Source organism: Anoplopoma fimbria, chromosome 21, assembly GCF_027596085.1.
Source record: "Anoplopoma fimbria isolate UVic2021 breed Golden Eagle Sablefish chromosome 21, Afim_UVic_2022, whole genome shotgun sequence".
NCBI classification, from domain to species: Eukaryota; Metazoa; Chordata; class Actinopteri; order Perciformes; family Anoplopomatidae; genus Anoplopoma; species Anoplopoma fimbria.
Window position 1 is genome coordinate 10527172 of NC_072469.1, and position 25794 is coordinate 10552965.

The window sequence follows — 25794 nt, forward strand, 5'->3', positions numbered from 1 at the left end:
ATAATTGAAGTGGCCGTGGGGCAGACACAGTCTCTATAGGGTTTTGGGTGGGTAACTGGGTGGGTTACTGCTCCAAAGGAAGCGCAGAGAAGTGTGAAAGACTGCGACTCTGCTTCTGCTTCCTGGTCTGAACTCTGGGTCATGGATTAGGTGCACTAATGAACTGGGTTAGATTTCTAGAGATGAGATCCGCTCCATCCAAAGTAGGATGAATGCCGTCTCTCCTAATCAGACCAGGTTTTCCCCAGAAAGTATGCCAATTGTCTACGAAGCCCACATTGTTTGCAGGACACCACCTCGACAGCCACCGGAATGATGACATGCGGCTCTACATCTCATCATTGACCAGATTAGGGAGAGGGCCAGAGAATACTACGGAGTCCGACATTGTCTTTGCGTACGAACACACCGATTCCACGTTCAATTTAGTGACCTCCGAGCGACGTAATCGGGTGTCATTACCGCTGACGTGAATAACAATCGTACTGTATTTACGTTTAGCCTTAGCCAGCAGTTTTAAATGGGATTCTATGTCGCCCGCTCTGGCCCTGGGGATGCAGTTAACTATGGCCCCTGTCTTCACTAACTTCACGTTTCTCAGAATGGAGCTGCCGATCACCAGAGTTGGTTTCTCAGCGGGTGTGTCGCTGAGCGGGGAAAACCGGTTAGAAACGTGAAGCGGTTGGTGGTGACCCGTGTGCTTTGACATAGAACTATGCTTCTTTTGGACAGTCACCCAGCCTCCCGGCTGCTCGGGGGTTGCCGGGGACGGCTAGCAGGAGCTACGTCTGGTTGGCCCGCACCGACTACGAGGGTGGGCTGGCTAACTGCAGTAGCTAACGACTGAGCTTCAATGGTGCGGAACCGGCCTCTAACTCACTGAGCCTCGCCTCCAACCTAACAAACAAACTACATTTGTTACATGTACCCTTATCAGTAAAGGAGGCAGAGGCATGGCTAAACATGAGACACACTGAGCAGGAGGGAGGAGGAGAAAGAGCAGGAGAGAGGGAAGGAGAGAGGAGAGCCATCGCTAGCTGCTAAGCTAAATGAGGCTAGCTAGCGTTAGCAGAACTGAACAACGTGTAAACTGTTGGTTTAAGCGAAAAGTCGCTGAATTAAGATGTGATATGAGTGTTCAAGTGTTTTAAATGTAAAACAGGTAATTAGCCGCTATAATAAAGAATGTCACACAATTCACTAGTTTTCGCTGGAGCTGCGAAAAGTACGCTATCAACTACGCTGAGAACCGGAAGTGAGGCAACACGCTTACCACAGTACGTCAGCACGTCAGGATCAGATCAGAAGGTGATGGAACGCTTGCTGCTAGAGGCAGATGGTGTAATAATAGTGTCCAGTAGTACCACATGGTGGTCAGAGAAGCATGGCTCCAGGACATGGGTGTTGGTAACTGAGACATCACCAGTAATGGCAAGATCAAGGGTATGGCCGTGATTATGGGTTGGTCCTTGTACATGCTGGGTAAGCGGGAGGCAATCCAGGAGGATGAGGAAGTCAACGGCCAGCGGGCACTTGGGGGCATCTACATGGATATTAAAATCACCAAGTACCACCAGCCTGGAAAAAGTGGGGCACAGGGTTGTGAGGAGATTTGAGAAATCTGATACAAAAGTTGAGTTAGCTCTGGGTGGTCTATAAATAGAGACAATTAGCAGAGGTTCTGGAGTGAGACACCTGGCAGCTAAACATTCAAAAGAAGGGGAATCAGGGACCTGCAGTTCAGCCAGGCTTAAAGTGTCCCAATAGAACACTGCCAGACCCCCACCACAACCAGAGCTGCATGCTTTTTCGATATATTTGTAGCCTGCAGGAGTCGCCTCATTTGAGGTGAGATAGTCACCACTGCGGTGCCAGGTTTCACTAAGACATAAAATGTCGGATATAAAACCATTTAAAAGAAGAGTTTTGTTCGTGAGAGACTGAATGTTCAGGGAGGCAAATTTGACATCCTTGTGTTTTTGGGGGCAGAGTGCGTGTTTTTTGAGAGGGCGGAGATTGCTACTAGGTCTGTGAGCGACAGTGTTTTGATGACGTAGTAGGGCTGTCTGTCAAGTAATTCTACAGACTCAATAAAGCAGCGACACACACACACACACACACACACATCGATGTGGATCACGGAGCAGACGGGCCTTCATGCTAACAAAGTAGCTTAACTGCACTAAGTAGGAAGTTTCACAAAAGGCAGCATGAAAAAACAGTTACCATCATCCAACCTTACTTAACTGTCACACAGTCTCTCGCTTTATTATTTATTAATATTTCTTCAGTCTGAAGCAAGCTAGCATTAGCAGCGCAGCAAGCTAGTGTTAACAGTCTGCTGAATAAACAGTAACTAAAATAACAAAGAGAGATTTCATTTCAGTCAAAATCCTAAAACACCTAAGGAATAAAGTTAACTGGTTGTTCACACCTCAGATAATGGAAGTAAGTTACTTGGAGACTTTTCTGTTGCTTCATGCAGCCAACAGAAACAGTAGGGTTCTTTGCTCGTGCTGTGTTAGCAGGCCTGTGAACTAACAACGTTGGACACCGTTTGATTCTGCAGCTACTCCGTTGGCGAGGTTACCTAGCTGAAGGTGGTTCAAATGTTCCATCCGGGAACCCATATATGGCATAGGGTCTCAAATGACTTCAATCCGGGAACCTATTTCTGATCCGCTTGTTTTTGAGTCGGTGTGGATTAAACGGATGGAACCTTCAGTAGCACATCTGGTGTTAGTTTTGATGCAATTGGTATTCGAACAAACCATAATTAGTCCAGATTGCAGTTTGCACGTTGTTTTCAGAAGACTTACAGCTATTAAATGTAGGCATGTTGTTTCACTGTTCTTAGGCTTTAAGAACCATTCTTTGCTAGTCTTATAGCGAGCCTCAGTGTTTTCCTTTGCATCTCTGAGTTGCTGGAACTTTAGGAAGTGTAATAAACAAAGTAAAAAAAGAACACTCTACAGTTGAGAATGATAATGGAGAATACTATTATAATATAACAGCTAGTTATGTTCATACCTCTACCATGATTGTAGGACTGACTTAGCTTACAATATGTTTTCTTTATTTTATACTGTACATTTATCTGAAATAAACAATAAAGAGAAGCCATTTTTGGGATTGTTTTATTAAAGTGTTCTTGACAGCGAGCATGACGATACTTTCAGTAAATGTTGGCCTGTGAAGCCTAATGAATTTTAAAATGTTAAAAAATTGATTATATCTATCAGCTTTGCAACAGGCTGAGATGTGATGGACCCTTTAAAATGCTTTAAAAAATAACTTCACAAAGAAAATGTGGAATGAAAGGTACAGTGAGCCTTGACTGTTCTCGGAGATCATTGTAATGAACACAATTAATTACAGGTGTAACTGAGCCTGCTTCCTCCCTCTTACAGCTAATAGTAATCATTTGGTATAGTTGTTCAAATTACTTTTACCAGCTCCTGTTAGAGACAATATGCGGTCTTACTAGCTGCTTGTGATGTCCACATGCAGCTATTTTTTTCAGCTGTGCTATCTTTACAAACACATTATATTCAGGAAAAACTAATAGGAACATTCAAAAAATGAATACAAGTTTAATAGTTCAAAGTCTTGTGACCACTTTTAAAATTGAAATGAAATCTGGATCTGAAAGTTTGCTGAAGTAGTATAACTTCAAAGTGAAGTGGTTCTCAAAAAGCTTAATATTTAAAAAAAAAAAACATAGTGTAAAAAAAGTTGAATACAGCAATTCAAGTCCTTACAGAGGTGAGCATATTGATATTTGAATGGTTTGTATAGCTGAACGTATGCAGAAGTATTAGTTGACCAAAAAGGGTTCTGAAGAAGAAAAATGAAGTGCACTGATTGTGTGAATGCTGCTGAATCTGCAAAAAAAAAATGTGATTCCTGGTGATGCATTGGAACAGAGATGAAGATGTGTCAGGGCTGAGGCGCAACCCGAATGTGACACAGCTGCATCAAGTGGACATCAGGGGTTAGTCATTATAGGGTTAAATACTTCCAGATGCTGGATTATCATTAAATAGCAACAGAGCAGTGAGACGCTGCCCAAAGATTTTTTAAGTTGTGTCCCATCCCTCTGTGAGTTGGAGTTCTTTCCAGAGACAACTGGACTCATACATTTGCTTTTGGTATCGTAGCAGTTTAACAGTGTCACTTTGCAGGACCTCTTGATACAGATGTCCTGATGATTGGCATCTGGGGCCACATGTAAATAAACCTACTAAGGATGACATTATAATACATTCTTAACTAACTTTGCTATGAAATAAGTGTTTCCAATAGTTACATCTATGTCCAAGCACTGTAAGTAAGTAGCACCCAAAAATATGTTGAAAATAAAAATATAAAAACATCCATCTGTAAGTCCAAACTATATTTAAAACTACATATATAGAACATTATTAATACATTTCACTGTAATACAAAATGTTCATCTTTATAAAAAAAGACAGAGAGAAAAAAAAAGGCACATGCAGTGATTGTTATACGAGCTAAGTGAACATTCATCTCCATCCTCTGTCTTCTCTTCATTTGTTCTTGGCAGCCAGCGGTTTGCGGCTGATCTTCTTACTCTTATCGTTGCTCTTCTTCGGTGGTTCTGGGTTGGCCTGCATGTGTCTGCCATAGAGACTGAGGAGGAGAGGAGGGGAGGGAGGGGAGAGGGGAGGAACAGAGGAGAGGAGATTTTAGATGATCTAGTTCTAAGAAGAGTTTGCTGAATAAACAAACCAAAGAAATCATGTTTTGTGACTGATGTACAGGCATCAGACCCTGCTGCTTGCAGGGCTAAAACTAACTCTGAGTGGATCAGTGACTCCAATGATCTGGTCTAATGAATTAAAATCAATCCATCTGTAGAAAATTCTCACATATCGAAACCATCTTCCAGAACAATCACTGTAATCCTCACCAGCCAACCAGTGGTTGACAGTTTGTTTGGAACAAACACTGGAACACCAAATATTCACACAGCATTCAACACTGGACACACACACACACACACACACACAGCTGTGGAGTTGAGTTAATCAGTGATGATTGTCAACATACACCGTGGTACACGTATAAGTGTTGATTAATGCTGAACAGTGGACAAGTGGACAGTGTCCACCCACACCCCACCTCTGTCTGTCACTGCTTGTCTCCCATGGGTGTCTCTTGCTCACCAGCAAGAGAGCTCATTGGACTGGAAAATACTTTTTCTTCAGCTCTGTCCCTCTGTGCTGTTTCCTACAGCCTGTTCTTAATTGTATCTTGGTTTTTCCTCCACTTACTGTTCTAATGCTTGGCCTGGGTTTATAACAAGCTAACTTAAAACTGGGAAATGTTGGAGCATGTCAGTGACATGAATGACCAAGATCCACCAATCAGATCATACAACGACCAGGCAGTAAATGATATTGATATTTGTGTAGAAGTGTGGAGGTATGCCTTTGTAGCTTCATTGTGTTCACTTGCTGTTGCAGAAATGAAAGTTTTGTCAACGCATTCTTTAAAGGAGCTGTATTTAACATTCAGAGCATTAATATAGCAGCAAACAACTATTAGTTGTTTGAGGATTTAGAGGAGCAATGTCTACCCTAGCAGAGAATAAAGTCTCTCTCCGTCTTGTTATCCCAGCTTCTCCTTGCTTTGTTAAAATGGCTAGTCCTGTGTAACTAATGAAAGTTGCTATCAAAGTGCATTGTGGGAAGTGTATTGATCCTGACCCATAAATGTGACAAGTCAGGATAACTCTTCCTCGATCACGTATATTTTGATCATTGTTTTTTAAAAAAGTATTTCCTCCTCAAACTTTGCAGAAGAGCAATATCAAATTACCAAATGAAGCAGTCCTCACTCCCACAATGCTGTGTTCACACCAAACGTGACGCAAAGTTTTCGCTCATATTAGTACAGAGACCAGACGAAACTATGTGTTTAGATGTATGTGTATAAACCATATGCCTTTATGTCATTATTTTCATTTCCATTCGTTGATGGAGCAGCTACAATGTTAGCATAGCCTAGCAACAATCGATCCGAGCTCCTTTCAGAAAACAGGCATTTTAAAAGTTATTTGCTTGTCATCTTGCAGAAAGAACTTACAAAACATGAATTCAGACTACTTACACATTTGCATCATCCATGTAGCTTTTTCAGCAATATGTATCCGTTTATTGCAATTAAATCACTGCAAAATCGTTTTTTATTTTTGGCTTCATACAGCTATAGTAAACCAGTCGACGTGTGGCTTGCTATATACAGTGAATACAGCTCATTAAAATTCAAAGAGCACCTCTGGATGATGTTATGAACCCAGACAAGACAGTATTTAGTGTTCCGGGATATCTGGGACTTCCACAACATCTACAAAGCAGAAATAGTAGTTATTTCTTCTGTGGTTGATGGCGAAAATGAATGGTTAAGTTGATAATGGTTTTCATGGAGATAAGCCACTCCTCTCCGGCGCTTCTAGCTCAAATGAAGCAAGTGACGCGAATGACGCAAATAAACACAAATGATTCCGAGATTGAACTCCCAAGTTACGCTAAAATTAATTTTGCGTTTGGTGTGAACGCAGCATTAGAGACCTGGAAGACTGCTTTAAACATGTGGAGTTTCGCTGTTTAGCGGAGTGAGGTGACTATAGGCAGCTTAGATTTATGGCGGTTACTATGGATGACAACTTACACTTCACAAAGTCCCACCCCTCCAATGCAGACTGGCTGGAATCATAGCGTAACATTGGCAAGTTGCGACCAGGGTCCAAACAACTATCCCGCTTTGCTCCGCAGACTCTTGTGCAATAGTTTCAGATTTCTTTTTCTCCATTTTTTTCAGGCTAGTTTTGTGGATTCAAGCAAGTCATGGTTAGAATTGTGTGATAGTGATACTCGTAACTCCGACGTTGGAGGAGAGATACATTTCTAAAACATTATGTGTCTAATTAAAAACACGTGGAGCTAACATTAGCAGAGTACAGCACATACTTGGCTGCTGATCAGTTTGACATCCTGGATATATCCTTCAAACGCATATTGTAATAAAAACAAATATATTGTAGAATGTTCTGTTCTCTCTGAATTTGCTTTTTAGTTTTTCCTAAAACTAGATTATATTTATTCAGTGAGTTCAGTAAGTGACAGTGTGGGTTGCATGGTAGTTCTGACAGCTTGACTGAGTAGCAGCAGGGGGTGGGGCTCAGCAAATGGTCAACGACCACCTTATTTCACAGCCAATTAAAGTGTCCACACACAAACCACTCCAGCAGCTGTCTACAATTCTTCACTGTCCATCCAGTCATATGCTCGATATATTCCTAACGCTCATTTTACCATCAAGGAGAGGATGGTGGGATATAAAGGTGAGTTTAGTAAGCGAGCTTCCTTCATGAACAGGTGTCCCAAAGTATAATAGGCTGTGGCGCTTGCCACTTGCTGCCACTTGATTGTCCTACCTCAGCTTCTACAGTAACTTATTGTGCAACAAAGATGGTGGAAAGAGAAAAACTAATACAAAAAATGTCAAAACAGCCCTACAGAAGTACAGAAGACACTATGGCCATGCTTTTTTACAGTATATGAATGCACACACTCCTACACACACAGTCTAAGAAAGTGTGTATACCAATCCACAGCGGTTGGACTGTCAGTCTATGATTGAAGTGTCTAGTATTCTCCTCTCCTCTCCTCTCACTGCCTCCATCCCATGTCAACACTTTCAGCTGGGAATTAAATGCTGCCAAACGCCATAATATCTGCTGCCCATCAAAACCACGACAGGCCTACAGCACAGAGAGAGACACAGAGATGCAGCCAGTGGAAGTTGACTGTTGGAGTAGTCGTCCTCTCTTAGATCACACACAGTGAGACTTCACCTTTGAAAAGCTCACCACAGCTGCTCTACAACCGTGGTTTATTTACCAGATTTCTCTTACTAGAAGACGTATCCCTATTTGCACTTAAAGACCACCCCCACCCCACATCTGGAGGTCTCTAGTCTGCAGGGATGCATATTTGACAGAGAGAGGCTGAGACAAAGTGTGATACTGGGACTCTGTAGAGCTTCCTGCTCAGTCAGCTGGGCTGCCAAGTCCCAGAGGAGAGTGTGGAACAGGGAAAGGGTGGCGGGCAGCTCCTGGGAGCAGCAGAGTGTCTTGAAGAAGCCCGGTCGTGGGACAGTTGACAGTTTTTAGCCATGCAAGAGACTTGGGTCTAAGGATGGCAACATGCGTCTGTCCGTCTGTCTGTTTTAGGGCGGAAACAATTCCTATAACCCGATATTTATCAGAATACTCGATTACTTAAATAATCGTTTGCTGCAGCACTAGTCTGTTTTTTTTTTCTCTCCCGGTTGGTGCCACTTTGGTCCAGACTGCAATATTTAAACATCTACCAGTTGAATTGGCATGACATTTTGGGCAGACATTCACGGTTTCCAGTCAATCAACCCTAATGGACTTTGGTGATCCCCTTACTTTGGGGCCACAATGAGGTCGCCAGTTGTGGTTTTGATGAAATGTCTTAAGAATCGTTGGATGGATTGCCGTAAAATGTTGTACACACATTCATGTCCCCCTATTTCTCATTCCCTTGGTGACCCCCATTCCCTTTTCAAACTTTTCATCTAGTCCCATCAACATTTCAAATGTTCAATTAATCCAATACTGATGACCACATAACTACAAAACTCATGACATCCCAACAGCCTCAGGCATACTTTGTGTAATGATAACTAACAGAAATTGACATGCTAACACAATAAACCGGTGAACATGGTAAACGTAACCTGCCATACATTAGCATTGCCACTGTGAGCCTGTTGGCATTAAGCACACAGCTGCGCTTAAGGGCAGGGTCACGGTAGGAGGCCGATTGCCGACTGTGTAATAATTAAAATGTGTTCTGAATGGCCACATACGAAGGTGGAGTAAAAAGAAGACCATCATAGAGATGGGTGGGATGGACACATTGGTGCACACTGACATTCTGTTGCGCTCTATTGTTCAGACAAAAAGTGACAAAAATACTTAAAACCCTAGCTCCTTTCTCACCTCGGCACAGCTGGCCAATCACAGAGTTGAGTGGGTGTATAATCGGTTTGGAAAGTTACAAAAATCCCCCAATTTGTATGTCAAAAATTTGGGGGGTCCAAAGCTATTTGACAATCGTCATAGCCTCATATACAGCCTTAACGTGTCTTCCATTTGAGTCTGTATTTGAGGCTATGACGATTGGCCTTTCAGCCACGTTTTCATGATGTTTCTATTTGTATCCGTACAGTTGTCTGCACAAGCTGTGCAACGGCTCGCGTTTCCTTCGCACTTTACGCCTGTCTTTTCATTTATAATGCCTTTCTATCTACAGATATATTCAACAGTCTTACTGGAGTTCAGAGCTATTTTGACCCCAGATCAAAGAACGGGTTAGCTTTCAAATCTAATACCATCTCTGAACTGGGCGCTGGACTTTGATGTTCTAAGATGTAAATTGTTGGGTTTTCCTCATTTAAATATTCAATGAACCACCTCTGCCTACTCTCATGTTTTTTCTTAATATTATCAATCCCTCATTTCCTAAAAGAAATATATTAGATATTATTATCTGTAATATATTTAGCCATTTCTTTATGTAACAATCAATCAATCAAACTTTATTTCAGACTCAGAGTCCAGATAAGACAGGACTTTACATAGAATAAATTACATTAAAAAGCACAGTAAGAAGATACACATACATAGGCCTACCAATACCTTACAAAGAGACAGCTGTACCAATGTCTCCACAGCTGGGATTGGTAGCGTGTAGTGCTAAACCTTATCTTTGATAAAACCAAGATAATTTTATTTTCAGAGTCATTAATCTGACAAATAAATCTATACATAAGATTTTTGGAAACAGTTTGAAAAGTATTGACCCCTGCAGCCACAAACATTTCACTTGCACCACACCATCTCTGTCTCTAAAGTAATAATCCCATGGCGTCATTATAAGCTACTTGAAGTCTAAGTGAACCTGCTTTTTTTGTAGTTTGACCACAAGTGTGCAGTATAGAGTGGTGTACAATATGCTCTAAACAGAGACATCTTCACTCCATCGGTACATTTACTAAACTTGCGTGAGAGAATGTTCGCTTGTGCATACATCCTACGACATTACCAATAAATATCATCATCATCAGTCAACTGTTCTGTAATAAAATGTCCAAGATATTTTCCCTTATCACAGACACCAAGATTGTTATCAGACAATTTGAAGTTACATTACATTACATTAGAGTCATTTAGCAGACGCTTTTATCCAAAGCGACTTACAGTCAGTAGTATATTACATATCATTCACCCATTCACACACTGATGACAGGCTACCATGCAAGGTGCCACCATCAGACTCTAACTAACATTCATGCAACATCCAGTCCACACCGATGGCAAGCCTTAAGTTGTTAAGTGTCTTGCCCAAGGACACATCGACTGCCGAAGCCGGGTATCGAACCACCGACCCTCTGATTGGAGAGCTACCTTGCTCTCCACTACGCCACAGCCGCCAAGTTAGGAAACATTAGACATTTGTCCTCTTTGGTTCTAAATATAAAGATAGCACTCTTACTGTCATTGTATTTGATATAATGTTCCACACCATAGACAGTACATATAGTAAGGAGCTGCTGGGCACACCAACTCCATTTAGCAAACAACTTTCTATGATTAACAAGATCAAAAGCTTTGAAAGCATCAATAAAACATATAAGAACTGATGAGTTTTGACCTCTACATTTGTTGACAATATCCTAAGGCATATAAACACAAGTCAATGCCACGTTTGGCTTGAAAACCAAACTGGTTGTCTGTGGAGTTAATAAACTCATATAATCAATCCAGCAGGATTCTTTCTAGGACTTTTGACAGTATGCTGGCCAAAACAATGGGCCTGTAATTATCTAGGCTACATACTTTACCAGCTCTGTCCTTAATGACTGGCAGAGAACAGACAGCATTAAGTCTGGTAACAAGCCATGAGTCATGAAGCCAGTAAACAAGAAGCAAGAACAGGAGCTAACCTCAGACTAGCATATTGATGGGGCTCAGCAGTAATATAGACCACTTGCTTTGCTATCAGAAAGCTTATTTATAGCTTGGTACACCTCATGTGAAATAATAGCCTTTGAATCATTACTGTCAATATTGTCCACCTTATACAAATCACTTTTTAATATAGTTGAATAAGGTACTATAATGCTGTCGCCATGACTCAGCAATATTGTTGGTTCCTGAAATTCCATCAACAGTGCATGGTAAAGATGTTTTACAGTTGTTAAGCACTCTTACTTTGTTCCAAAAATCAACAACATTATTACTTATTAGCTTTCTGGCCATGGAGTCAGCCCTCATGGCTTGCTCATTTTAACAGATGAAGCGAATAGCATACTTACAGTATACAGTGTCTTCCATTAGTGAGCTTCTTGTACTCGAGCACAGGCACTGGTCTGGGTCTACCAGCGATTGCCCAGGATTTAAAAGCTTCAGGCTTCAGCATGATACTCAGCTACATACTCGTTCCAACCAGGTCTGATGTAATGAGTCTTCCTTTTTATCCTTGTAGTAAGGCTTACTGCCTTCATACAGAGGACTTACTATATCATTATATATGGAGCAGAGATCTCTCCTATGCTCCACATCCCCACTATTAACGCCAGTACACATAGTTGCATCTCTAGGTAGATGATTATTACTTAAGATTTTTCTAGATATCTTAAGATAACCTCCAGTCGAGTTTTTCCTGTATTGGCACTAATTCTAATTAATATGTCAGTAACCATGAAGCGAGCTTTAGCCCCTGAGCTGTGGCCCACACGCAGGCCACGACAGTTGTATGACAAAACCTAGATAATGAGGCAAGTGAGTGCCATAGCACCAGCAGGTATGTATCCCCTCAACGTGCAGGATTTGACCCGATAACACTCTGCACGGCTCATGATAGCGCTGGACAAATATATATAAATATATATATATATATATATATATATATATATATATATATATATATATATATATATATATATATGGATTTCTTTTTTGCCAATATGTGCCATTACAGCTGTTTACATGAATTTGAGGCAGCAGGAAACACAGAGAACAGAAGAAGACGTTCTGATGAACAGAGGGCAGAGCTGCTGGAGGAGATCAGGACTGTGGTGACTGATTGTGTACGCTCCTTTTAAGAAAAGCAAGGTTATTCATTCAGTCAATAAGCAGCCAATGCGGTATACTTGGTGCTGTCATAACGAGCTGCTGCTAGCATAATTGTGGGTTTCCAGCATTGATGGATGAGTTGAGGGAAGCAGGATGTATATGGAAGAGGGGGAGAGGAGGAGGGGACCGATCAGTCAGTGTGTCATAAAGGAGAAAAGTAAATCAATGTGAAGAGAGAACAATAATGCAGCCTGGTTGATGATTGAGCGTTCACTCAAAAGTTAATGTTTATTCATGTTTTTAATCATTTTCCTCATGACCAGTGTGTATAGTATGTGTTGCTGTGATGTAGTCACACTCTTGTCTATGGGGCCTTGCATGGACGGAATACTGAGGATGATTATAGAAATTAGTCTAATGCCAATACTGAACAACACGACCAGGAAGAGACTCCAAACAAGACAGTAGACAGTTCTGGACCAGAGAAGCTGGTCTAGATGAAGCAGTGTGGTCTATGACGGGTAAACAGATCTTGTGATGGAAGCCACTAATCACCACTTGCCTCTCAGACATGATGTAGGATATATTCTGCAGTGATCACAACTTGCATATATGTCGGTGTGTGGCAGCTCTATGGCGTTCAATGAGTCTCAAAACCCATGCACATTAAACCAGGCACGTGCACGTGATACTAGTGCAAAGAACAGATTCCTTGAGCAGAAAAAACATCCTTGTGAGGGAGCGTTTCTACAAGCGCTCGCAACTGCTCAACACTCGCTTGCTCGTCGAGTTGGCCATGACACTTGGGAGACAGGGATGGAAAAGACAGGGTCTGACGCCTCTGCTTCTTGATTTATTAGTTTTTTTGGACTGTTGTGCACACCAACAGTATCCTGCACCCCAATTCTGCCTCAGCCGCCCAATGGGGTCAGGTCTTGAATTGATTTAGAGCGGGAAATAGGTTTGCTTTGTGTGGGGCAGGTACAGGTCTGCAAGTTGGATCCATCCAACTTGACAATTGGCAAAACAGAAAATAATAATAATAATAACGCCTTTTATTTGTAAAACTTACTATAATAATCCTCTTGACATGACAGAAGAAAAAACAGCATTCATATAGTGGAGTCAGGACATTTGCTTAGTGAGCTTAGTGAGCACTGTTGGGGCCATAATCCGGAAGTGGAAAGAACATCATTTCACCATAAAGGAGTGGAAAGAATTATCAGAAGAGTTGTCCAAGAGCCAAGGACCACTTGTGGAGAGCTTCAGAAAGACCTGGAATTAGCAGGTACAATTGTTTCAAAGAAAACAATAAGTAATGCACTCAACCGCCGTGGCCTGTATGCACGCTCACCACGCAAGACTGCTGCACAACATTTAGACAAGCCTGTGAAATACTGGGAGAATATAGTCTGGTCAGATGAGACCAAAATTGAACTCTTTGGATGCCATAATACACACCATGTTTGGAGGTCAAATGGCACTGCACATCACCCCAAGAACACCATACCAACAGTGAAGTTTGGAGGTGGGAACATCATGGTGTGGGGCTGTTTTTCAGCATACGGCACTGGCACACTTAATATAATTGAAGGAAGGATAAAAATCTGCTGCCATCTACCAGGATGATGAAGATGAAACGAGGGTGGACATTTCAGCAAGACAATGATCCCAAACACACAGCCAAGGAAACTCTCAATTGGTTTCAGAGAAAGAAAATAAAGCTGCTAGAATGGCCCAGTCAATCACTTGACTTGAATCCAATAGAAAATCTATGGAAAGAACTAAAGATCAGAGTTCATAGAAGAGACACACGGAACCTTCAAGATTTGAAGACTGTGTGGAAGAATAGGCCAAAAATCACACCTGAGCAATGCATGCGACTAGTTTCTCCATACAGGAGGCGTCTTGAAGCTGTCATTACCAACAAAGGCTTTTGTACAAAGTATTAAATACATTTCAGTAAGCGTGTTCAATACTTTTCCCCTGTGTCATTCCATTTGATTACACTTAACTTAATTTCTGAACTTATTTGTTTTGTTTTCTTTGTATGTACGGATTACTTGGGTTGTTACCGACATCTGATGAAAATTTCATGTCAATAGCACCTTTAGAAATATATTTACTGAGAAAAATGGTGACATGTTCAATACTTATTTTACCTGCTGTATGTAAAGATATAGTGGAGCGATGTCTACCTGAGCAGAGAATGAAGTGCCTCTCTCTCTCTCTGTGTGTGTGTGTGTGTGTGTGTGTGTGTGCGCACACTCGTAAATATTACTTTGTTGGGCCCACGTATAGGGAGCCCACCAACGATATGGGGCCCGACGGCCTTGTGGGGCCCAAAATCGTGGGCCCCACACCGATTTTGATTTAATATAGCTCAGGAGCCTCCCCTGATGCTCCTGTTGCTTTTTAGCAAGATCCCACAACGTGACAAAATATGGAAAAGTGTCTGTGGAATTCTGACTCACTACCGCCTCTAGTGCATGACCCATGCTGGTGCAGCAGACACACACACTTCCGGTAGTGTGTGTCATTTTAGCCAATGAGAGGCCCCCATTAAGATAAAGTCTCATTCAATGGATCTCGCGAGATCTCGATCTGATGCTTCGGTATACCGGGAGCAATGCAGTGAAGGCTACTAATGGAGGAGCTTCTCTGTTTGAGTAATAAGGTATGTTTATTTAATTTGAGTATGACTTTGTTAATTTGAATTGTTTCTGACTCTGTACCCAGTTTATTGTAACTGTAGCACAACAATTCTGCTTCTGGATTAATTAAGTGCCACTTTACACAGAGGCTAGCTGCTAATGTTAGCTGCTAATGTTAGCTACAGATCAGTAGCTGCTAAACATTAGCTTTAGAGTTAGATTGTTAGCTGCTAATGTTAGCTACAGATCAGTAGCTGTTGAACTCAGGCTAAAGATCAGGTGAAATGTGGTTTTTTTCTGTTTAAAAATAATAATGTTTATATTTATTATTGATTTCAATGCTTTCACCTGGACCAGGTGTTTGAAGGCTTTGACTATGCACTGTCAGCTGATTCATTCACCACAGTCAGGGGGTTTGGTTCACTAGGCACACAAGCAGTGTTATTATGTTACGATATGTCATGATTTAATGGCGTTTATATTATAAAATGCGACGGTAATCCTGTTACTCTGGACTCCACGGAGTTACGCGGCTGTGCTGCGGACAGGGGGGCGGCTCTAAAGTTACTGTAAACAACAGGAGAGTGACGGAGAGGATCACCGGTGTGACCGGTGAGTTTACCGGGGGTCGGGCTGTTGTTTGTCTGGCTGCATGGCCGTGACGAGGTCGGTAAACACATTCACTTATCAGTAGTTTAGTCTTTGAGGCTGTCACGTTAGTTTGCTGTCGGCAACATGTAAACAGAACAGCAGGCTCTCAGTCGCGTCACCAGACCTCTGTGATAAATGTGTTCATTATATGTTTAGTGTGGTTGTGTTTCTGACACGGTGTGGTGACGGAGCTGTGTGTGGACGTGCTTCGGCTCCGTTCGGCGGGTCTTTGCGCTGTGTTGAGCTCACAGAGAGTCCTCACGTCTCTGTCTCTGCTCACAGAGTCCACAGACCGTCTCTGCAGCACACTGAAGATGAACGGTCTGTGAAGTTTACCCAAGTAACGTCATTAGTTATTCTAAACCTATAACCGTATATAAATACAAAGGCTGTACATCCTCCCATGCAGTTATTATAACACTTCACTATATATAAACCGTATATAAATACAAAGTCTGTGCATCCTCTCATACAGTTATTATAACACTTGACTCTATATACAAACTGTATATAAATACACAGGCTGTGCATCCTCCCATGCAGTTATTGAAGGTTACTGTGTTAGAGTCCCTGGTATCATAAACATTTGCTAATCTGCTAATTGAGCAGCTTTTAATGATTCATTGCAAAATGTGACGTGTTTTCAGTTGCTTAATAAGTCATTTAATGTGCAGTGTATTCAAGTGTGTGGGGCTTTCTGCAAATGTTACACTTTAATGTGATAGTTTAGAGGATTTGTCTCTGACCCTGTGTTAGTTGAAAGGCTTAATAAGCAGCTGTTGGTGTGTTTATGTTGAGTGGAAAATGTTTCTATATCAGTGGTTCTCAACCTTTTTTCAGTGATGTACCCCCTGTGAAATATTTTTTCAGCCAAGTACCCCCTAACCAGCGTAAAGCATTTTTGGTTGAAAAAAAGATGTAATACACAGCGCTGTGCCATCAGTGTCTAATTTATTAAACTGTCAACACTGAAGATTGAAGATTGAACATTGTTGCATTGAACTGAGTGCTTTTGCAATTACATTTTAGTGAGAAACTTGTGCTTGTGCTTCACTGAGAATCTTTGTCAGTCTTGGTGGCAGGGAGGCAACTGCTGTGATCAAGCTCTTCTCCAGGCTCAGTCTGTTTCTCTGCTTTGTTTTGATCACAGTCATTGCAGAGAAGGAGGCCTCACATAAATATGTGGAGGCAAAGGGTAGTAGCTGCTCCAAAGCTTTCTGTCCCAGGTCAGGGTGCTCCTGCTTCACACACACCCAAAACTGTGTGAGTGTGGATGTGGCAAACTTCATCTGGAGGCCACGGTCAGATGACACTTCCAGGAGTTTTTCCTGATAAGTGAAAGGTAGCTTGCTTCCGTTTGCTTCGGACAAGAGAAATGGGTTTCTCACCCAATCCAGCTGTGCAGATTTCTCCTCTATGTCAGGAAAGTAGGAATGAAAATCTTGAATCAAGTTGGTCAAATGTCCCACTATGACCGACTTGACTGGAGCTCTGTCCACATCCTCACTAGAGAGAAAATCATCCACCTGAGGAAAGCAGGTGAAATCCCCCTGTGCAGAGGCCCTTCTCCACAGCTCTGCTTTCTTCAGGAAGCCACCCACCTTGTCATACAGGTTTAAGACGCTGGTGTCCTTTCCCTGCGGAGACATATTCAGTTCGTTCAGTTTGCTGAATATATCTGCCAGATAGCACAGCTTTGCAAGCCAGTCTGTGTCCTGGAAGAAGGTGGCATGGGGAGATCTGTGCTCTATCAGAAAGGTGTGTACTTCAGATCGTAATTCCAACAGCCGGTTGAGTATTCTCCAGCGCACTTCTGTGTGCAGCAGCAGTTGTGTGTGTTCAGCTCCCATGTTTTCACAGAGGCGGCGAAACAGGTGTGCGTTGGCCTTGACTTTATGAAGTTGATCACTTTGATGCTGTCGTTCAAAACGTCATGTAACACAGGGCTCATTTTCTTGGACGCCAATGCTTCCCTGTGTATGACACAGTGAGTCCACTTCACGTCGGGGTTCTCTTTTTTAATGCGCGCTATGAGTCCTTGCGCGCTGCCCGTCATCGATGCTGCTGCGTCCGTGCAGATGCTGCTGCAGGATTTCCAGCTCATGCTGTTTTCACAGAAGAAGGTGTTGACAACATCAAAAATGTCCTCTCCTGTTGTTTTCCCCTCCAAAGCTTTGCAGAATAGTATGTGCTCATAAATGTCACAGTATCGATGTATCTCACAAAAGCAACAAGTTGTGCATTTCCACTGACATCTGTGGATTCATCCAGCTGGAGTGAAAAAGAGTCGCTAAGTTTTCCCACAACTTGCTCGACAATGTCTGTTCCCATTTTATCTACTCTGCGGCACACAGAGTCATTTGACAAAGGCACAGTCTTTAATTTCTCCGCTGCGTTCGTGTCCAGCATGGTCTCAGCCAGCACAACGGCGGTGGGAAGGAGCAGGTCTTCGGCTATGGTGAACGGTTTCTTGGCTTTAGCTATGAGCAAAGACACCGCATAAGAGGCCTCCAGGGCTTTGGCTGATGTCGTGGAGGCTTTCCGCATCGTGTCTTGAGATGACCTGAATTCAGAAAGTTTCCTCTTAAAAAACTCAGATGGCTTACCAACATGACTTGCATGTTTTGTGTTGAGATGCCGCTGAAGATGTGCTGGCTTCATGCTACTGTTGGCTAATCTCTCACCACAGAAGAAACACAAAGCCTTGGGTGGATGGCAACTCGTGGACGTAAATCCCATTAAAACATATTCTTCTGAATATTGACGAAATTTTCCGGCTCTGGTTTGGCCTTCTTCGGCACTTGTCCCTCCATGTTTTCAGCAGCATTTCTGCTACGCTTCACCACGACTCCATTGTTAAGTTTTGAAGGCGGCAGTGATTGACAGGTGATGGCAGGTGGCGTGTGCCAGGTTGGGTCAAACCATCCTGGTATCGGATAATGAAATTGAATAGCCGACTGAATGTAACATTCAGTTTATGAACTTACACTTATATTTTATTGAATATTTATTAAATAACTATTTTTAAAGGATTTTTGAATGGATGCTAATTTGAAATCTCACGTACCCCCTGGACTGCCTTCGCGTACCCCTTTGAGAACCACTGTTCTATATCATATATTCACTGATGTGTGTCAGCTTCTTGTGCCTTGTGCTCCAGTGTGACATCATGTACTACAGTCACAGACTGGATACAGCGTTACTTTGCTCCAGTTACTTTTTTTAGGCAGTGGTTGATTATAAGTTATGGAGGAAACCTTCTTCCTGCTTACAATTATGTTTTTATATCTATTTTTAGTCCGTTTCACATTGAACATGTTGCAGCTGAAAATATTGTCATACACGCCATAAGATATACATCTACAGCACATTTACGTAACAGAATACACACATGTAATTATATTCAGATTTCCTCGTTCTCTATATGAAGCAGTGATTTAATAAATCTGTTAATTTTAACACATTCACACGTCAGGTATTTATTACCACCCGCCCTTCCTAATTTGTCATTTTTAAACCGTAATAACTTTCAGCCTGAATTATGTGTTTAGCTTCTCCGTATCTGTCTAATATTATAGTAATCTCTTTATTTGAAAAATGTGCCGCTTTCCTCACAGCAGATTTTCACATTTTTGTGATTGGTCAGATGCTGTAAACACTGCCCCTTTATGTGAACGTCTCATAACCAGATTGAGAAACACTTGGTTGATTTACCGAGGTGATAACTGGCTTCGTAACACCGTTTAGCGGGATCGCGGTTGTAAGGGATAGTTAAAACCACATAACAAAAAGATATCTTGGGTGTGTTGAGCTTGCTTAGCAGTACAGACCCCTGGCGAACCAAAAATACTAAAACATGGCTTAGAACATGAGTCAAAGCAGGCTCCTCCTGTGGCAGTAGAGACAGAGACGTTCCCTTCAGATCTTACTTCCCATAAGGAATCAAACAGTGATGAAGCTATAACACAGGTAAGAGTAATGTACACACTGTTTTCACAAACTACTTTGTTGACCTGTAGAATCTGAAACACAAATATCTAGTCTTGAGGTAATAGAGCCAGTTAACCTCACCCACACGTTTGTTTCTAGTCTACCCCTCATGGGGCCCTCCCGTTTAATTCAAACTATAAGTGACTTTACATCATCTTAACAACACATTTCAGGATCCAACCTTGACTTACTACAGGCATAATTGTACACTTTCTGGTTAAATGGGGTATTTTGAATATGATCCATTGCAGCCCCTAATATGTTGTTGAGAGATAACAACCCTACACACACACGTTTCTAGTCTATCCCTCATGGGGCCCTCCCGTTTAAACAAACTATACGTGACTTTGTATCATTTGTAAAACATCTTTCAGTGTATAAACTCAAGTTATTACAGGTTTGTTTACACTCAGTGAGCTGTTGTATGTTTAAAAAGGCTATTTTGAATCTGATCTTTTGTAGCATGCTTTAAATGATATGCCGTTTCATAAACAGTTTTCACATGAGGTTACTTTTGTAACTTGTGAGAATGTCGTTGTACATCATTACTGTAAGGTCTAAATGCATTCTTTTTTTTTTTTCAATCTGATTTCCAGATGACAAACTACAAGGCTCCTCCTGTGGCAGTAAATCCAGAGACATTCCCTTTGGATCTGTCTTGCCATAAGGAGTCAAACAATGAAGCTATAGCACAGGTAAAGGAGTAATGTACACACTGTTTTCACAAACTATCTTTGTTGACCTGTAGACTATGTAGTTACATTATCAAGATAGGAATGTGTTCACATTGCTTTTCTGATGCAGCGTGTCAGCCAGGTTACTCATTGGGTTATGTGGTAGACTTCAGACTGAAGAATCAGACTTAATCTGAAACACAAATATCTAGTCTTGCAGTAATAGAGCCAGTTAACCTCACACACACACGCTTGTTTCTAGTCTATCCTTCATGGGGCCCTCCCGTTTAATTCAAACTATAAGTGACTTTACATCATCTTAACAACACATTTCAGGATCCAACCTTGACTTACTACAGGCATAATTGTACACTTTTTTAGCTGGTAAATGGTTAAATTGGGTATTTTAAATATGATCCATTGCAGCCCCTAATATGTTGTTGAAAGATAACCTTACACACATTTCTTGTCTACCCCTCATGGGGCCCTCCCGTTTAATCAAACTATAAGTGACTTTGTATAATTTGTAAAACATCTTTCAGTGTATAAACTCAAGTTATTACAGGTTTCCCCTAGTGGATTATGCCGACACTGATGAAACAGATGAGGATTGTTCCAAAGACCAACCTCTGACTCGACACTGTGATGAAGCTTATGGAAAGCTAAGGAGGACTGAAAACATCTGGGCAAACCTCAAATACTTTGAATACCATTAAAAAGTTGTTCAGCTAGTGGTCCAAGGATCCTTCCATAGTGATGGTTTTAAATAGAATGTAAACAAAAATTGATAACCATACCTTTACATTACTCCCTTTTTGCAGAAGGATGGAGCACCAGATTTTTCTGATGCAGTGCGTGATTCAAATGAGAGTATAGTGGACAAAACTGACGATGAGGGTTCTATAAAAGACCATCCCACATGGCAATCAGATGATGAAGTTGTTCCAAAGCTGAGAAGGACAAAAAGCATTCTGGTATGCCTCTGACATGTTAGATACCAATAGCTAGTTTATAGGTCATTTCCACCCAAACTTTCCCCCTGTATTTGATTTTAATAGAATGTGAACAAAAAAAGCTGACGATACCCTGACATAACTCCCTTTTTGCAGATGACCAGAGAACCACATTTTTCTGATGCTCTGTATGATTCAAGTGATGACAGTACAGAGGGCCAGTCCACTTCTAAATCTGACATGGCTTTACAAAGATCGAGCAGAAGCTGTTCCCGTCCTGTAAGTCTTCTTTTTACTCCTTCATGTTATCACTTAAAGGGAGCACCACCAAACTCAGCACCATGTTCAGTAACTGGAATACCAGGCATGCATAAAGAAAGCGCATGCATATAGATGATCAACAATGTTTGTCTGTTGCTCTTGTAAGTGAGCTGGTGTTGATTTTTTTGGGGTGCTTCCTAGTAAGTGATAAGTATAGGAGTATTATCAAAGTTTTTTTCCCCGCAAAATTTATTTGATTAATGTCAGGGGTGTGCCCTTTTCTGCCTTACTCTAAATTTGACACATTCAAATTGTTTCAGCTTTATTTAGTCCCAAAGTGTAACCTAACCTATTTCTCTCTTATTTTTTAATTTACTTTGACTGAGTAAGCTGGATTTCACTGAGCCCACCTATAAAATGTACATCATTCAAACATGCAGTAGAGTGTTAAGAGTGTAGTCAGTATTAGTCTTATTTAACACAATAATTTGGAGGTTGTGTAATTAATTTAGATTTTTGTCTTCTTCTAAGATTCAAGTCAGTCTCGTAGGATCTGATGACTCCAGTGTAGATAGCGAAGAGGAGTATATTCCAAATCCCAAGGACGATCCCAAGTGACTGCAGCTTGGAATTATCCCTGGGAAATGAAAAAAAAAAAAAAAGGTTCCATCAACTAGTCAGAAGAGATGCAAGTCTTCTAATCAGAGCCAATTTGAGTCTTCCAGTCAGAGCAGCTTTAAGTCTTCTAATGCAGATGAAGAGCAAATGGCAAAAACAAATACTCACAAGGAGCCGAGTGTTCCAACTTACCCAGAAAATGAAGCATCTGTCTATGTCGATTCAGTTATGAAGGAGGATGGTTCAAGAATATATAACAAGAAACATCACTGCTTGTATTGTTGTAAAGTAGTTCAGAAAATGTCAAGACACTTGTTACGTAAACACATTGACAAGGTTGATGTTGCAAAAGCGTTAAGTTTCCCAAAGAACTCAAAAGAAAGGCGACTGCAATTAGACTATATCCGAAATCAGGGGAACTTTCAACATAACACTGAAGTTTTGGAGAGACATAAAGGCAAACTCATTCCATTCAAGCAACCGAAGAAAAAGACTGAAGGACAAGAATTTATGCATTGTTTGTACTGCTACGGGTTGTTCGCAAGAAAAGTGCTGTGGCGACATTTTAAGTTCTGCAAATTCAAGCCTCGGGGTGAGAAATCGAAAACAGGTAAAACAAGAGTCCAAGCATTGTGTGCTTTTGCCGAACCTACTCCAATTGGACTTAGCGATGCATACTGGAAGTTCTTAAATGATATGAATCAAGATCAGATTGCACTTGCTGTTAAGCAAGATCCCTGCATTCTTGAATATGGATACAGACTGTTTAAGAAGAATGAGAAGGTAATCAGCCAACACCAATACATCCGACAGAAGCTGAGAGAGCTTGGTAGACATTTCACTTAAAAATTTCAACCAGTTCCATATTATTTTTTTCAGAAAATGCATATTCTATACTAGAAGTCGCTGTTTTTGTGCTGTCCTAATTGCTGAATGTCAGGTGTTGCTTTAAGAAAAAACAATAAACTATGCGTTTTTGAGAATTATTTTCATCATTATTTGTTGGAAATAATCATTATAATATGATGAAGGTGTTTGAAAAACAATTCTAATTATTAATAAACATTAAATTATCCACTTTATGCGTGTCCGAGAAATTTCCGTCAACCGTGTTACCCACTGACAAAACCCCTATAATTCAGCAGTGGTTTGCTCCAAAGTCACATGTCCAACACCACGTGATGTTATTTCCTGCAGTGGTGGTAAATTTGAAAACAGTTGGGTAAGTTTTTCCTTCTCCTCTTCAATATTTCATCAATAATTTGGGTTTTACATTGAGTGGGTTAATGGCTTGTCAACTGTGTTATCAACATTTTCTTGTTCACTTGCATTACAAGTGGCGGTTTTAGACACGGGCCACCCGGGCGGTGGCCCGGGGCGGCACTTTTTCAAGCCACGTGGGGGGCGGAACGACCAAGTAAATAAATAAATAATAATCTGGGCTGCGAAGCGGTTTTCTATTATCTATCATATCACTGTGGGGAATTGGCGAATTGGCGCCCCCTGCGGCTGCAGGCGCTCCTGCTTGCGCCCCTGCTTGCTAAGAAGGTGACATCTATGTGTGAAAACGGGGAAGGGGAGGGAGGGCGGGGGAAAAGTTCACCTTGGAACAGACAAGTGGGGGGACGGGGGGATCCACTGTAGGCTATAGAGCAATACTATAATACAATAAGTGGGCGCAAGTCAGTCACACCTCGACTTTCTTGCAAAAAACGCACATTCATAATATTATAATTACAGGCCTATAATTCCTGCACGTTTTTTGTTTTTCTGAATTGTGTGAAATGGCTTATACAAATATGTAATGCTGAACGATTAAGTGTCACCAAGGGCAAGGTGAATTGGTTTAGTCTAAACTTCTGTACGAGTGACAGTGTTGGGGGATGGGAAATTTGTTGATTGTCGAGTGCAAAATAAGCACAGAGATGGATAGAAAAAGGCAAAAGCCATCAGGAGCGCAATTTCGAAAAAAAAAGAAAAGAAGAAGAGGAGAAACGATCAAAACAAAAAGGTATGCCACTATGTTCTTTCTGTATGATTATTACAGTATCCATGTCATGATGAATGGCTAATGTTAATTGGTGGAATAACTCTTACATTTGTTAGCCTGCTAATATGCTGCCTATGATATGATTATACAACAATAATTCGGTTTTAACTCAATAAACACGAGTTCTAATTTCACGATAAGATTGTGCTTTGCAACAAAACTGTTACACGTTCAGTTATTATTTATTTCCATCATTTCGGTTGACGTTGGGCCGTGTAATAAGCCAACGGAATGTTCATCTTCTGAGGGCAGTTTCAAAGACGGAACATTTGCCATTCGCTCCATTTCGTGACAAAGTATAGTTTACCAGTCATAAGTCAAATCTATAGAATTATATGCAGTAATCAAGCAGCTAATTGTTCCTCCCTGAAAGATAGGTTAATATAGCGTCTTATGGCAGATATTTAGCATGTAGGCAGTAAGGGCATGTTTATTTAAATTTGTTTATTTGAATTCATGGATGTTTTGTATAGAGTTATATTGTAGCCTCCGGTCTTTTGATGTCAATTTCAGGGGCACTTCTAAAATATTTTGGAGCATCCTCTGCCACTGGTGGTCAGGATGAGCCACCCACCTCCCCCGCTAGACAGGACTCTGCTGAAGATCAGGATGAGGAGGAGCAGCCATCTACCTCATCAGCTACACATTCTGGAATGGTCTTGACCCTTCAGGATGAGCCACCATCTATGTCGTCAGCAGTGTCCCCTCAAATATCTGACATTGAGGATGAAGACCTCTTTGCCTCTAGGCCTACTTCTCCCCAGCATGAGCCTTCAGGTTGGTTTTTGCATATCTCTCTCTTTGTGTGTGTGTGTGTGTGTGTGTGTGTGTGTGTGTGTGTGTGTGTGTGTGTTTATTTGTGGAGGGGTTGCGCCCAGGCTAGAAGACAACTGGACAATGCTCGGGGACATTTAATTTAAAAATAAATATGTGTTATGTTCCACTGGCTTGTGCTTTGACTAATGTGCCAATATGCTGTCTGATAGAAACACCTGGAGCTGAACCCCCACTGAGCCCCACTGAAGATGAGCCTCTGTCTACTGACCCTGCTAGCTGGCCCTCACCTCTGACTGACAGGATTCGGACTGAGCTGGTTCGAAGAGGACCAAGTAGGTTGCCACCTAACTTTGTTTTTCGGAAGAATGAGAGTGATGGGAGAAGTTGCCACCACCAATATTTTACGAAAACATTAGTTAGTGGTGAAAAGATGGCAAGAAGTTGGCTGGTGTATTCAATGAAGAACAACAGCCTCTTTTGCTTCTGCTGCAAACTGTTTTCAAAGAGGCTCACTAATTTGACAATGTCAGGAATGTCAAATTGGAAACATGCAAGCGCAAACCTCACAGCACATGAGGGTAGTCCAGAACACCTCAATTCCATGAAAGCATGGAAGGAACTGTCAGTGAGGTTAAGAAGTGGGGAAACCATCGACAAGCAGGAGATGGCACTTGTGGAGGCTGAGAGGATGAGATGGAGAGCAGTGCTGACCCGTCTCATTGCTATTGTGCAGTCACTGGCAGTTCGTAATTTGGCTCTCAGGGGACACACAGAAACACTCTTCACACCATCAAATGGGAATTTCCTCCAAGAGGTTGAATTGATGGCCAGGTTTGATCCCATAATGAAAGATCACCTTAACCGTGTCACAAGAGGAGCAAGTCACAACAGCTACCTTGGCCAGCATGTGCAAAATGAGCTCATTGGTTTATTGAGCAGCAAAATAACATCTACTATGGTTGATGACATC

The 25794-nt window shown here is 41.5% G+C and overlaps 1 protein-coding gene across 1 annotated transcript in view; it reads right to left on the minus strand.

Annotated features, from left to right (window-relative positions):
- Positions 1 to 3126: 3126 nt before the first annotated feature.
- rsu1 (Ras suppressor protein 1) overlaps positions 3127 to 25794 on the minus strand; it is a 70127-nt gene continuing 47459 nt past the window's right edge. The window contains exon 9 of the mRNA XM_054622816.1: positions 3127 to 4653. Within this exon, the coding sequence (XP_054478791.1) occupies positions 4551 to 4653 (103 nt within the window). The 3' untranslated portion in view covers positions 3127 to 4550. The remainder of the gene's footprint in view (positions 4654 to 25794) is intronic.